The 13,366-nt window shown below is 36.7% G+C and overlaps 2 protein-coding genes across 2 annotated transcripts; one reads left to right on the top strand and one right to left on the bottom strand.

Annotated features, from left to right (window-relative positions):
* The first annotated feature begins 2,498 nt into the window (after window positions 1-2,498).
* Window positions 2,499-5,688, top strand: LOC130934392 (uncharacterized). The gene is made up of 4 exons (XM_057863968.1): window positions 2,499-3,087; window positions 3,491-4,483; window positions 4,583-5,369; window positions 5,517-5,688. The coding sequence occupies exons 1-4, from the start codon at window positions 2,499-2,501 to the stop codon at window positions 5,686-5,688; spliced, it is 2,541 nt and encodes an 846-aa protein (XP_057719951.1).
* Window positions 5,689-6,179: 491 nt separating this feature from the next.
* Window positions 6,180-10,199, bottom strand: LOC130936791 (serine/threonine-protein phosphatase 7 long form homolog). Its single transcript, XM_057866938.1, has 6 exons — window positions 9,865-10,199; window positions 8,381-8,802; window positions 7,885-8,178; window positions 7,720-7,810; window positions 6,631-7,599; window positions 6,180-6,471 (listed from the first exon to the last, which is right to left on the bottom strand). Exons 1-5 carry the CDS (start codon window positions 9,940-9,942, stop codon window positions 6,994-6,996), a joined length of 1,491 nt encoding a protein of 496 aa, XP_057722921.1. The 5' UTR covers window positions 9,943-10,199; the 3' UTR covers window positions 6,180-6,471; window positions 6,631-6,993.
* Window positions 10,200-13,366: the final 3,167 nt, after the last annotated feature.

The following is a 13,366-nucleotide window of genomic DNA, read 5'->3' as shown; positions in this document are numbered from 1 at the left end:
TTCCATTCAAACACGCTTGTTCTTATCTAAGATGTTCATTCGCGCTTAATTATGGAGAAGGTGATGATCCGTGACACTCATCACCTTCCTCAATCCATGAACGTATGCCTGACAACCACCTCCGTTCTACATCAGATTGAATGAGTATCTCTTAGATTCCTTAATCAGAATCTTCGTGGTATAAGCCGGATTGATAGCGGCATTCATGAGAATCCGGAAAGTCTAAACCTTGTCTGTGGTATTCCAAGTAGGATTCTGGGATTGAATGACTGTGACGAGCTTCAAACTCCTGAAGGCTGGGCGTTAGTGACAGACGCAAAAGAATCAATGGATTCTATTCCAACCTGATTGAGAACCGACAGATGATTAGTCGTGCTGTGACAGAGCATAGGAACGTTTTCACTGAGAGGATGGGAGGTAGCCATTGACAACGGTGACACCCTACATAGAGCTTGCCATGGAAGGAACCTTGCGTGTGTTGAAGGATTTCAAGGAAGAGTTGAAGTTCAGAGGACAAAGCATCTCCAAAACTCCAACATATTTCTCATTACTGCACAACAAGTAACGCTATTATTCTCTTTTATTTTTTTTCAATCTAATAATTCCAACTGATAATTTTGATTAATATCCTGACTAAGAATAATAAAATAAACATCGCTTGATTCAAACCAATAATCTCCGTGGGATCGACCCTTACTCACGTAAGGTATTACTTGGACGACCCAGTGCACTTGCTGGTTAGTTGTGCGGATCACAAATTCGTGCACCATATAACAATATTAATTTCTGTACTTCTAATAAATAACAGTATAACTAGGTATTCTTTAAATTAGTTCTTTATTCGGTCTTTTTGTTACATTAACCTAAAAAAATAAAATAAACACATCCAAATAGATTTATTGTTTAATTTAAATACAAATCTACAAAATCAGATTAACGAAAATTTAAATCTTGTAAATACTAACATATCCCAAATAAAATCCTAAAATATTCCAAATCAGATTTTCACGGTAAAACCTTTCCTCAGTAAAAATCCAGAGTTGCGTTCGTCTTCTCCTCCTCATATGTCGCCGCGTTTGTCTTCTCCTAGGCCGCGCACCTCCTTTGCGACGATATCCTCCATCGGCGATGCGCACCTATCCCGGCGATATGCACCTCCCCGTGCCTCCTTCGTTGATCCACTACTTCTTCCGTTAACGAATTTTAATAGCCTCACCTCCTTCGAATTTTGGACGTGTGAATGTGGTGGTTAGTAGAATTTTTTATATCTCATCTATTCCTTTTTTCTAATTAATAAAATATTCTATCTTTTTAATTTATGTATAATTTTAGATGTGTCTGGTATTTATTTTAAATGTGTTTATATTAAGAATGTTTTATTTTTGTACTATTTTATTTGATTTAGAATTTATTATTTCTTTCACAATTTTTGTGTTTATAGAAATTTTTCTTTTTTTTAATAATAAAAGGTTTTATTCTTTTAATCCATGCATAATATTAAATATGTTTATGGTGTTTTTTTATGTGTTTGTGTTAAGAATTTTTTATACTATTCTATTTATGTGGAATTTGTAATATTAATATAATTTAGATGTATAAATATTTAATTTTGGATATGTGTTTATATTGTTCGTGTTAATTTTGAATGTGTTAATAGCAGAAAATTTCACTCTAAGAGAAAAAGTTGTATGATATCATGTTGTACGAGAGAGAACGTCCGAAAAAAATATGGTGATAAATTAATAACGACCTTACAATAAAGAGAAAGAAAAAATAAAAAAATAAAGTAACTACTTTTTTATATTAATAAAAAGTTAGAGAAATTTTAGTTAATAAAATTTAAATTAAATTAAATTAATAATTTATTTATCTAAAAACAGAAATGTGTTTTAATTTAAAAATAATTAAATGATATTATTAAATTAAAAAATTGACGAAATGCTGAATTTTAAGGCTCATTTTTATGGAAATGGAGCACATGTGTGGGCTTTTCATGGATATGGAGAATGGGCGGGTTAGACATGCATGTGGGGCAGAGTTTTGCCAGCTTTAGGGAGGAGAACACGGACCATCCGATTTCTTTGATAGTGAATTTGTTCCCCAGAAATCGGATGGTCCGAATTGGCATGATGGAGGGAGAAAAACGTGTACATAAAAAACGGACCGTCCGAAATGCATAGTTAGAGTGAGGAAGTCGAACGGTCCGAGTTGTTTGTTGAGAGGTTGAGTTAAGGGAGACCGAAGTCGGACCGTCCGTTTTCGGTTTGAATGGCGAACCGGGAAAAGGAAAACGCATGGTCCGAGTTGAGTAGATAGGGTTATATAAAAGTGTGCAGCGAGTTAGTGGTAGGTAAATTGTATTCTTCCCCCTTCCCGTCTTCTTCTCCTTCTTCAGCGGCTGCATCCTGTGTGTTGTTTCTCTGGGTCAGTTTCATAGTTATGATGATTTAGAGAAGTTAATAGCTGAGGTAAGGGTTATTTTTTTGTCATTGAGAGAAATGAGTGACAGAGTTTTGATTAAAGTGTATTATTTTGGTCAAATCTTGTTACAAACGTCTGAAGGAGTAAAGTTTAGTTGCGAAAATCCATTAGATGTTGTTATTCCTTTTATCATCTCATTTGAAGAGCTCAAGGGTGTGATCTGTGAGAAGATTGATTCTGAGAGGGCAAAAAAGATATCATGTATGCTATACAGATATCCCGTACCGGTATTTGGTGGGTTCGTTCAATTTCAAACCAGATATGTCACGGACGAAGCGAGCATGCAGGAGATGTTTTCAATGTATATTGAAAACCGCGCTCAGATCTCGTTCATCGAGTTGTATGTAGAGTTTGAACAATCCGAGGCCGACCGGAATATTCTACAGGAAGATTATAATAGTGACAGTGAAGAAGACTTCGAAAGCAACTACGAATTTGTTGCTCCCGATGGAGATGAAGATCAAGCTGACAGAGGCATGTGCCCAGATGTGACAGAAGTGGCGAATGCACTTGCAAACGAAGTGCCGTTTGAGGAGCCATCATTCATGCGAGTTTTAGACTTGGAAGCCATGCATGTTCATGAATTTCCGGAATATATGACTGCAGGTACGTAATCGTGGTATTAGTGTTTTGTAGGAATTTATTTCTTTCTTTTATATGCTTCATGTGTTATTAGGGAATAATATTTATGTTGTTAAGATATGGTTGTAGCAAATTGCATGAGGTTGTAACTAGTATGTGCACAGGTTGGATCTGTTGAACGGTTCAAATGCCATGAACCGGACCGGACCGGCACGGTTCATTTGGTTTTATGGTCGAACCGGTCGGTCCGGTTTGGTTTTTTACATTTGTTGCTGCTGTGGTTATGTTGTCTAGGGTGACATCATAAGATGTTCAAGGTTTTGATTTATAGGGTACTGGATGCAGTGATATTTGATTTACCTTTACAGTCGGTTTTTGAAATAGCTGCGTATTAAATAAATTTATCTTACGGCATTTGTCCCTGCAGAGATTCCTATGGTCGCAGATGGTGAGTTCGCGGTTGGGATGGAGTTCAGTTCCAGAGAAGTTGTTATTAAGGCGGTTAAGGAGTATACCATACGACGAAGCGTAGACTACCGGGTATATGAGTCTGAGCCGTTGACATTTTACGCCAAGTGTACACAGTATGGGTCAGGATGTGACTGGCTTATCAGAGTTAGCTTGATCAGCAGGAAATACTGTTGGGTTGTACGGAGGTATAATGGTAGCCACACGTGTACCACCGCCACCATTTCACCGGATCATTCGAAACTGGACTCTATCACAATTGCAGAAGCAATAAAGCCACTGGTTGAAGTTGACCCCTCCTTAAAGGTAAAATCAGTTATAGCAGAAGTGCAATCCAAATTCAACTACACCGTCAGTTACCGGAAAGCATGGTTGGCTAAGCAGAGGGCAGTAGAAAAAATATTTGGAGGTTGGGAAGCATCGTATGAAGCCTTGCCTATATGGTTTGAGGCCATGTGTCACAAGGAGCCATCAGCTGTTGTCCATTTTGAGACTATGCCTGCATATCAAGGCGATGACTTGGTGGGTGATATTCGGGTATTGCATCGTGTATTCTGGAGTTATTACCCTTGTATTAGGGCATTCAGACATTGTAAGCCAGTTGTCCAGGTGGATGGGACTCACTTGTACGGAAAGTATAAGGGTTGTCTCCTTGTGGCAGTTTCACAGGATGGCAACAACAATATAGTCCCGATTGCCTTTGCTATTGTTGAGGGAGAGACATCTGATGCATGGCATTTTTTCCTAAGTAACCTCCGTCAACATGTTGTTACTCGAGATGGAGTGGGTCTAATATCTGACAGGCACGAGTCGATCAATGCAGCTGTGGAACGTAGTAACGGAGCTTGGTCACCTCCTAGAGCGTTTCATATGTTTTGCATCAGGCACATAGAGTCTAATTTCCTGAGAAAGTTCAAGGCACCGTACCTCCAAAAATTGGTCGTTAACATCGGTAATCATTTACTAAATTTAATAAATTTATTAATAGATGTGCCTTAAATAAATCTATTGAACTCAATTACTTTGGTTTCTACATGCTGTGATATGCCAGGATATTCAAGGACGGTGCGGGAGTTCGACGTGCGTTACCAGAGGTTAAGGGAGCGTGGCGAGGCGTACACAAACTGGATAGACCGAATTCCTCGCGAACAGTACGCATTGGCCTTTGATGGCGGGTACCGATGGGGTCACATGACGACGAATCTAGTGGAGTGCATCAACTCAGTTCTAAAGGGTGCCCGTAATCTTCCCATTACTGCTCTTGTGAAGGCAACATTCTACAGGCTAAATGAGTTGTTCACCCGTAAAAGAGCGGAGGCAGAGGCCCGGATCAATGCTGGCCATGTGTTTTCGGAGATAGTGACGTCGAAGTTGCATGCAAACCAGATAGCATCAGGAAATATACAGGTGAGTTGCTTTGATAGGCAGAATGAGGTCTTTGAGGTTCGTGAGATGCCAAGTGGACAAGAGTTTGCAGTTGATCTACGTGGCCTTCGATGTGACTGTGGTGAGTTCCAAGTGGATCGGATCCCCTGTCGACATGTGTTCGCATGTTGTGCCAACCAACGACTCGATTGGCGACTGTATGTTCATGATGTGTACAAGATGGATCAAGTGCGGCGGGTGTACCGTGCACGGTTTCGGCCACTAGGTAATCCCACTACATGGCCTGCTTACAACGGACCTCGGTTCATACCGAATCCGTACCTGCGACGGGTGACGAAAGGTCGCCCGAAGATGACGCGTTTTCTAAATGAGATGGACAGGAGGATGTTACGTCGTCCTAGGCGATGTACTCTATGTGGTGCTGAGGGACATAGTCGAAGCAGATGTCGTCGGTCAGTTGGTTCAAATCCCAGCGGAGAAGCCCCCTAGGTTCACTGTTTTAATATGATATTGTATAATAAATCCCTTATCACCAAACTGATGTAAGATGACATGCTATATGTAACCTTATATTTAATGACTTTATATTATTATAACAGATCTGTGGAACTATATAATCTGATGGTTAGTACGTCAGTTGATAAATATCTTTTGGAGGTATGTTTAGCTGTTACGAGACATTATTACATACTACGATGTGACAAAAACCGGACCGGATCTGCCGGTTCAACCGGAGAAACCCGGAATCATTCAGTTAACCGTTACGGGTAAGCTAAAAAACCCGGAAAGCAAAATACATTTTAAAGACCGACCGGACCGGTTTTAATAAGATAATTTAAAATTAAATTAAACCGGTCGAACCGGCCGGCTTTTTAACTTTGTTTAACGGGTTTTTTTACGGTCAATTAAACGGTTTTTTGTTAAATTACTACATCTAAATTTTTTTTTGCTCCTTTAATAAGATAATTTAAAATTAAATTAAACCGGTCGAACCGGCCGGCTTTTTAACTTTGTCTAACCGGTTTTTTTAGGGTTGATTAAACGTTTTTTTGTTAAATTAACAGATCTAAATTTTTTTTTTGGTCCTTTAATAAAATAATTTAAAATTAAACGGGTTGAACCCCATCTGAACCGGTTCTCGCAACCATACATAATACATCAACAGGGTCCAACACATATAAAGTACTACATACATAGTCCAATACAAGGAAATTAGTCTAAACGGAAAATAAAATTCATCAATACATAAACAATAACCACTACAAGTAACTCCAAACATTACATAAAGTCCTCAGTACATATTGTCAAACCAATACAAGTAACTGTAAAATTTACATAAAGTCCTCACGACATAATGTTGAACAACTACAAATAACTCTAAACAATAGGTGACATACTATTTTCTCATTTTCCACTTCACATCTTTCACTAAGTTCTTGCATTTCTTGGCCGCTTTTTTGAAGACCGAAGGGGTGAAACGATTAGCACTCCGACGTGGGGGATCAATCCTCAGATTGTAACCTTTGACGTTGTCATCTGGACTACGTTCCTGACCTGTAATGAATTTTCAATAAACAACTATTTGATGAAATCCAAAATAAATACCAAAATAAATACCACAAATCAAGAAGCAAAATGAAATATTTGATGCCATTTATTCTACTAAATAAAATAAGTCATCGAATATGTAAAGAAAAATAATTATCATAATACCATCATTACGAGATTCTTCATCCTCATCGAACTCTTCAATTTCATCCTCCTCGTCATCGCCCTCTTCATCCGGGTTATCTACTATATATGCATCGGTTTCTTCTTCGAGTACGTTAGTATCTTCTTCAATGAGTCCCATGTTACATGGGTTAGGATTTTGAGTATTCAAAACTCCTCGTCCACCCTCACTCCTACTAGAGTCCACAGATACAAATCCTCCAGATGCAACCGATGATGTATTGCCAGGATACCTTGTATCCAACGAATACCTGCCAGGCATGAACTCCGGCTGATGGCCATATTGTGCATGTGAAGCATCTGCAGACATGAACCCAAGCAGCTGGCTAAAAGAAGTTCCATCACCTACTTCATACTGTGACATACCCCAATATACCGAGTTGAGGACTGAGGTTGTTCTTGTGGAGGCTGAATTGGAGGTGATATAAGTTGCTCCTGCTCTTCATTGTCCTCATCCATATCCTGACCACCCTCATTGGTATCTTCGTTACCCTCATACATTTCTTCATTGCCTACATCCACATCCTGGTTACCTTCATCATTCTCTTCACCCGCAAGAATCGACAAGGCTAAGCGGTCCCCATATTTTGATCGGTACCAGTTCAGGTAGGTATCCAACGGATGTTGTGAAGGCATAGGAACCTCAGAAAGAACGTAGTGATACCTGTTTGTCCAATGCATAACCCATTTTGAATGAGTCGGTGTGGTGGCCCAATTAAGGTTTTTGGGTCCAGTCAGAATCTCTCCATGAGCATTATCCAAATTCTGTTCCTGAGAAGGCACGCCCTGAACCAAACCGAACTGTCGCCTGACCCTATCAGTGGCATGCCACTCGATACATTCAAACGAAACCAATGGAACCGTAGCGCTCCAGACAACTGACTGCATGTATATTTCAGCAGGAATTATGTTTGGATCCACACGATCCACAGCATAGGCAACCCAGACAAACTGGAAAAATAAAGAACACTTATGATTACAACCCACAATTCAAATATCTAACACAATGATATATGGTTTTCTCGAAGCCAAATATTCCCAAAACTTATTACTTGTTTATTTAAAACACACCTGGCCTTCCTGAAGTTCATCAAAGGCCTTCCTAAAGTGGCCTAGCTTCAGATATCTATATCGTCGGTCACCACGTTCCCAGTTACGCCACCTAATACAATGTCATCCTTTAGCTCAACTGAATCGTAAATATCAACAAATGGATACATTTTAACAAAATATTACCTGTTTGCTAGTGGGAAACTGCGGGGTTCTCTAGGAAGCGGGGATAGAAACGGCAATCGGATCCAAGCCCAAGCAAGCAGAAGTGTTAGCGGACCATCTATTTCCTTACAGTTATAACGAGATGCCCTGCATAACGCCCTGTAAAGGTGTGCTAGGCATGCCGAACCCCAACTATACTGTCCAATATTGAAGAAATCACGAAGCAAGGGTAGAAATTTCCAGTGCACACCTGCCCCCGACTTATCCCCAAACAGTATGGTCCCAATCAGCAACATAATGTGACACCTCACATACCTAGAAATTAATGACAATCTACTATTAAAACATCTTTGTAGCATTATAGAATAGGATGGTGAATACATTAATAGAAAAATATCTAGTGTAGCATATTAGCCTATTATTATGAGAGAACATTACATAGTCCACATTAGTTACACATACCCCACATGAGTAATACATTAATAAGTTCAGCATCATAATATGCCACCTCACATACCTCTGCATACTGATTTCATCATTCAATTCTAAATTCTCTTTTACATTTCGGAGCCATGTCAGTTTTATGCAGCTTGATCTACAGTCCTCTCTACGAGGTGCAACCCCAAATTGAAGCAGACACTCCGCCTCCATGGCTTCAAAACTACTCATTGTCATCCCTGTGATTGGAAGACCATCTGTGGAAAGACCAAGTAGTAGAGACACATCTTCAAGAGTCACGGAACATTCACCAATGGGAAGGTGGAACGTATGTGTGTCTGGGTGCCAACGTTCGATTAGAGCATTTACCAATGATTTCTGACACTGAACTATCCCAATCTGAGACACATGATAGAACCCAGTAATTCGTAAATGCTCCTCCACCCTATCGTTGTACCGATCCGGAGGAACTGGGTGGTTACATGTCACCATTCTTAATTTCTACAAAAAAACATAACAAATTACTAGTCAAATAATGAACAATTACTAACTTACCATCATCAATCATTTCACCATATCCTTATATAACTAATTCTTTTAACTTCTAAAATTCTTTAATTAATCCTTAAAATTACTCATAATTGCAAATAAAATTCATGACCCCTACATTTATTTTTAATGAATATTCTCAACAACATTAGAATAATTTACATATTATCTAATACTAATTACTCATTTGTTGAACACATTCTTTTCTCAGTATTAAAAATCATTCACAATCAGTATATGCCATCATGAACAACTCTAGAAACTATTCACATTCATATTCTAAAAACTAGTAACATTGTCATCAAGAAAAAACATAGCAAGGCTTAATTAAAATAATCCTATTAATCATTGAACATTAACATTTTCTCTCTCACTCACAACAACAATAACAATAACAATAACAATAATAATAATAGGTTCACATTTAAATTCTTCTATAACATTTTCTCACTCACAATAACATTTAAGTTAATTTGGTTATATTTATTTTAAATATTAACTATTATACAAAATATTAAAAATTCCCAAACAAATAATTCCATCGTCTATTAAACTAGATACCTAACAGTCATCCGTTTAGATTTCAAAATGTAACAACCAACAAAATAATAATAATCATATTACTAACAATAATAATATTTACCACCAAAAATTAATTATAAAAAATCTAAAAAAATTAAAAATGTCATATAAATACGGGAGAATACTAATAATAACAATAACAACTAAATAGTTTACCATATAAAATAATAAAAATTTCCACAAAAAAAAAAAATTAACTTCTGTTAAACTAAAACTAAATACCTAACAATACTAATATTTTTATTTTACCGAAACTTATGATTAAAAAAGTTGAGTTAAAAAAAATTCTAAAAAACCCTACACAATACTATTTATTCTACTTCTATTTCTAACTTGCACTTCTAAAAATAACAACCAAAACAAGTAAACAGTTTACAGTAATAATAATAATATTAAGTATAAAAAATTTAAAAATATTTAAAAAAAACTTACATAATCAGAATGACTGAGATAATGCATAATATGAAGCTCAGCTCGATCCACATCCTTAATTTTTTTTTTCTTTGGCATGCTTTAATTCTTTCCACCATGCAAAGGTTCAGAGGGAGGAGAGGAAGAAGAAGGGAGGTTCAAAGTGAAAATGAAATCTAGGATAGTGATGCTTTCGGATGGTGAGAGGAGTGTCTTCACTCACGAGACTTGCATGGAGATTGGTCCCTATGCGCCGCGTGTCATCGCCCTCAGTAATCGGACCGTCCGTGTGCCCCCCACCGAAATCGGACGGTCCGTGTGGTAGCCTGAACTCAGAGGGTTCGAGTTTTGGTATCCTGACACCACACACTGGTCTATGCTCCCCCTTCCCCATATTAAATAAAAAGCGGAATTTTAAAAGACGTGTAGTATTTTTGATCAACAAAAAAGAAACACTACGTGTCTCTATCATCCTGTTATCTCCATCATATAATTACGTATGCGCATAACTACATTTCGATACGTGTAGCTGCAAGATACGACGTATCTAATGGGTCGTGTTTGACTTGTGCTCTTCTTATAATTCATGCAACTTGACAAATAATTCTAATAAGATTAAACATTCTTTGGCTTTATATCATGGTCGTATAAATTCACTTTTGTCCCTTGAACGTCAAAATCACAAGAGAGAACAAGAATCGCAATATATATTGCTTCTTTCTACCTTCTAGTTGTGTGCTATTTTCCATATATGTGTATGTGCTTTCTTTGTGCCTAGGCTTATCTCACCAGCATTATCTGCAAAAATTTAAACAGTTTTTATTTAAAAAATATATAATTAAGATATGATCGACAAACAAAATTTGATAAAGGAAATCAAGAAAATATATGACTAAATAAAAATATATAATTAAGATATGATCGACAAACAAAATTTGATAAAGGAAATCAAGAAAATATATGACTAAGTTTTAATTAATTAATTTATTTGTGGTAATATTGAAAACAAAATTTGGAATAAAAATTAAATAATAGTACTATGAAATGTTATAATTACATGTGGCTTATCTTTGGTTCACTTTCATAACAAAAGTATTAATTATCTAGTTACTTTACTTATCCGCATCATGCATGCAATGTGTGTTTGTTAATAGCTGATTTTCTTTTTTGATAGTTGGCCATGTTCTTCTGGTGATCATCGGAAAGGTAGTAGTACTGTTAAGCTAAATGAAAGTAAAGCTATGTTGAAAAAAAAAAGAAAAAAAAAAGAGAAAGAAAGAAAAGGGAGAATGGCATGGAGTGAAATGGAAAAAAAAAATAATTAAATGTTGTTTAAAGAATTTTTAAAGAGAAGAATGATTATATAGTCGTAGCAGAACAAAAATGTCTATTTCTTGACATTTAAAATCCCTATATTTTATCCTTCAAATTGGGGAATCAAGAAGGGGGGACACAATGAAAATACTCATACATTGCACCATCGTTAGGCCATTATTATTAAGAGAAAAATTTAAAATAGTCACTTACAATTACCTCAAAAGATAACGAGGTTTTTGACAAAAAAAAAATACTTAATCTAGTTATTGAGTTTTATTTTTATAGAATTGATTAGGTCGTGTGCTAAAAAAAATTAATATTATTTTTTTTTGGTACAAAGACTAATCAGTCCCAAAAAAAAGAATCAGAGTCAAATTGGATATTTTTTTTTTTGAAAATCTCATTGTCCTTTTGAGATAATTGTCTGGGACGGGTGTATTATTAATGAGAATAGGGATAAAAACATAAAATATAGAAACAAATGAATTGATTAAATCTTTTATTACGAAAAGCCAAAATTAAAATAACATATAGTTTATAATAAAATTTTTATGGAAAATTTTTATCCTAGAATCCCCCTCCCTATAAAGGGAGAAGTGGTATACTCTGTTACTATTACTAATGACTCGTCCTTAGCTCTTTTTGGTTTGGAGATATACTCTGCATCAGATGAAGAATTTTTCGTATTAATTAATTTAGTAGAAGAACAACGCAACTCCTAATTAGATTTTTCTATCCTTCGCCTACACCAATTGTAACACCCTAAGTTAATATTCTACCTTTAAAGGCCTTTAAGTAGGGTGTCACACTTAATATGAAAAAAAGCAAATAACTAAATCGTTAGGTAAGAAGAGAAGGAAAACACGCGCAAAACTTTTGGTGGAAATCGAGTAGTACTAAAAGGGTGAAATTGAACAAAACTCAAAGAGGTTCAAGCAAACATAAAAGAATTCCCATGAATACGGTCCTAAAGGGGATAGTGCTTAAAGGTAACTATGACGAAAAAGAAACTAATGCATCCTAACTAATTTCATTGAAGAAACTTTCATCCTTGTGTCATGTCCTATCCTTGGCCCGAACCCTTCAGTTCTTCGCAAATCGAGGTACTAGCAATCTTTCTCCAACACTTTTTCGCGCAATGAAGATCCGATTCCGTTGTGCCATGTTCCTCTGGAGATAGTATGGGAAAAAAAGAAAGGTAGTGAGAACCTAACGTCTCAGTAGGAGTGCTATGCAACACCTCCATATCCATCTCCAGCCCACATGCAAAATTTTTAAAAAGAGGCGTATGATATGGCATGTAATATGCATCTTTCTTGTAGAACATGTGTGCAAGAAGAGAAAGCATACAGGAAAAATAGAAGGATAACATTCTAAGTAGCATCAACATAATCATACATAAATCTGAAAAGAAATTAAAAATCAAACTTTCATTCATGCTTTCTTCTTTCTTAACTTTTAACTTTTATGGAAGGTATTGAGCTCAAACCGGTATAAATGAGAGTCCACTTCCCTTACCGAAGGTTCTTATCTCGAATGTCTTGGCGATCACCTTCCCTTACCGAAAGATCATCTCGATCGATCACCCTCCCTTACCGAGGGATCATCTCGATATCTTGTCTTTGGGGGTCACCTTCCCTTACCGAAGGATCATTCCCTCAGTTCAATTTACAATCAAGGTTATTTAGACATACACAAGAAAAGAGTTATATCAACAAAAATATCTTATTATATAAAATTGATGGGGGTTCCCTTCCCTTACCGAAGGTTCCCAAAGGTTTGTCGATCACCTTCCCTTACCGAAGGATCATCTCAATTCGATCACCTTCCCTTACCGAAGGATCATCTCAATTATCTTGTCTTTGGGGGTCACCTTCCCTTACCGAAGGATCATTCCCTCAGTTTAATTAACAAGTAGAGTTATTTAGGCATATAAGAATAGATCATGCAAGAGGAGAGACATATATTATGATAAAATAAGCATGTTGAATAAGACTTTATAAGAGCAATGCTAGGGGGCCAGCAATTTTTGTGATTGTTAGCCATCAACTAGCCATCAATGATGATTTGATGGTGTGAGATTGATATGAGATTTCATCCAATGGCTCACCTTCCCCTGCTGGTTACATGCTGGCCAAAATTCAATAAAACTGCTGGCCCCCTAGACTTTTCCTTATAAGAAAGTAGGTACTCTCGTCCCTAGAGG

Source organism: Arachis stenosperma, chromosome 6, assembly GCF_014773155.1.
Source record: "Arachis stenosperma cultivar V10309 chromosome 6, arast.V10309.gnm1.PFL2, whole genome shotgun sequence".
Lineage (NCBI taxonomy): Eukaryota > Viridiplantae > Streptophyta > Magnoliopsida > Fabales > Fabaceae > Arachis > Arachis stenosperma.
This window is presented reverse-complemented; position numbering and strand designations above follow the sequence as displayed.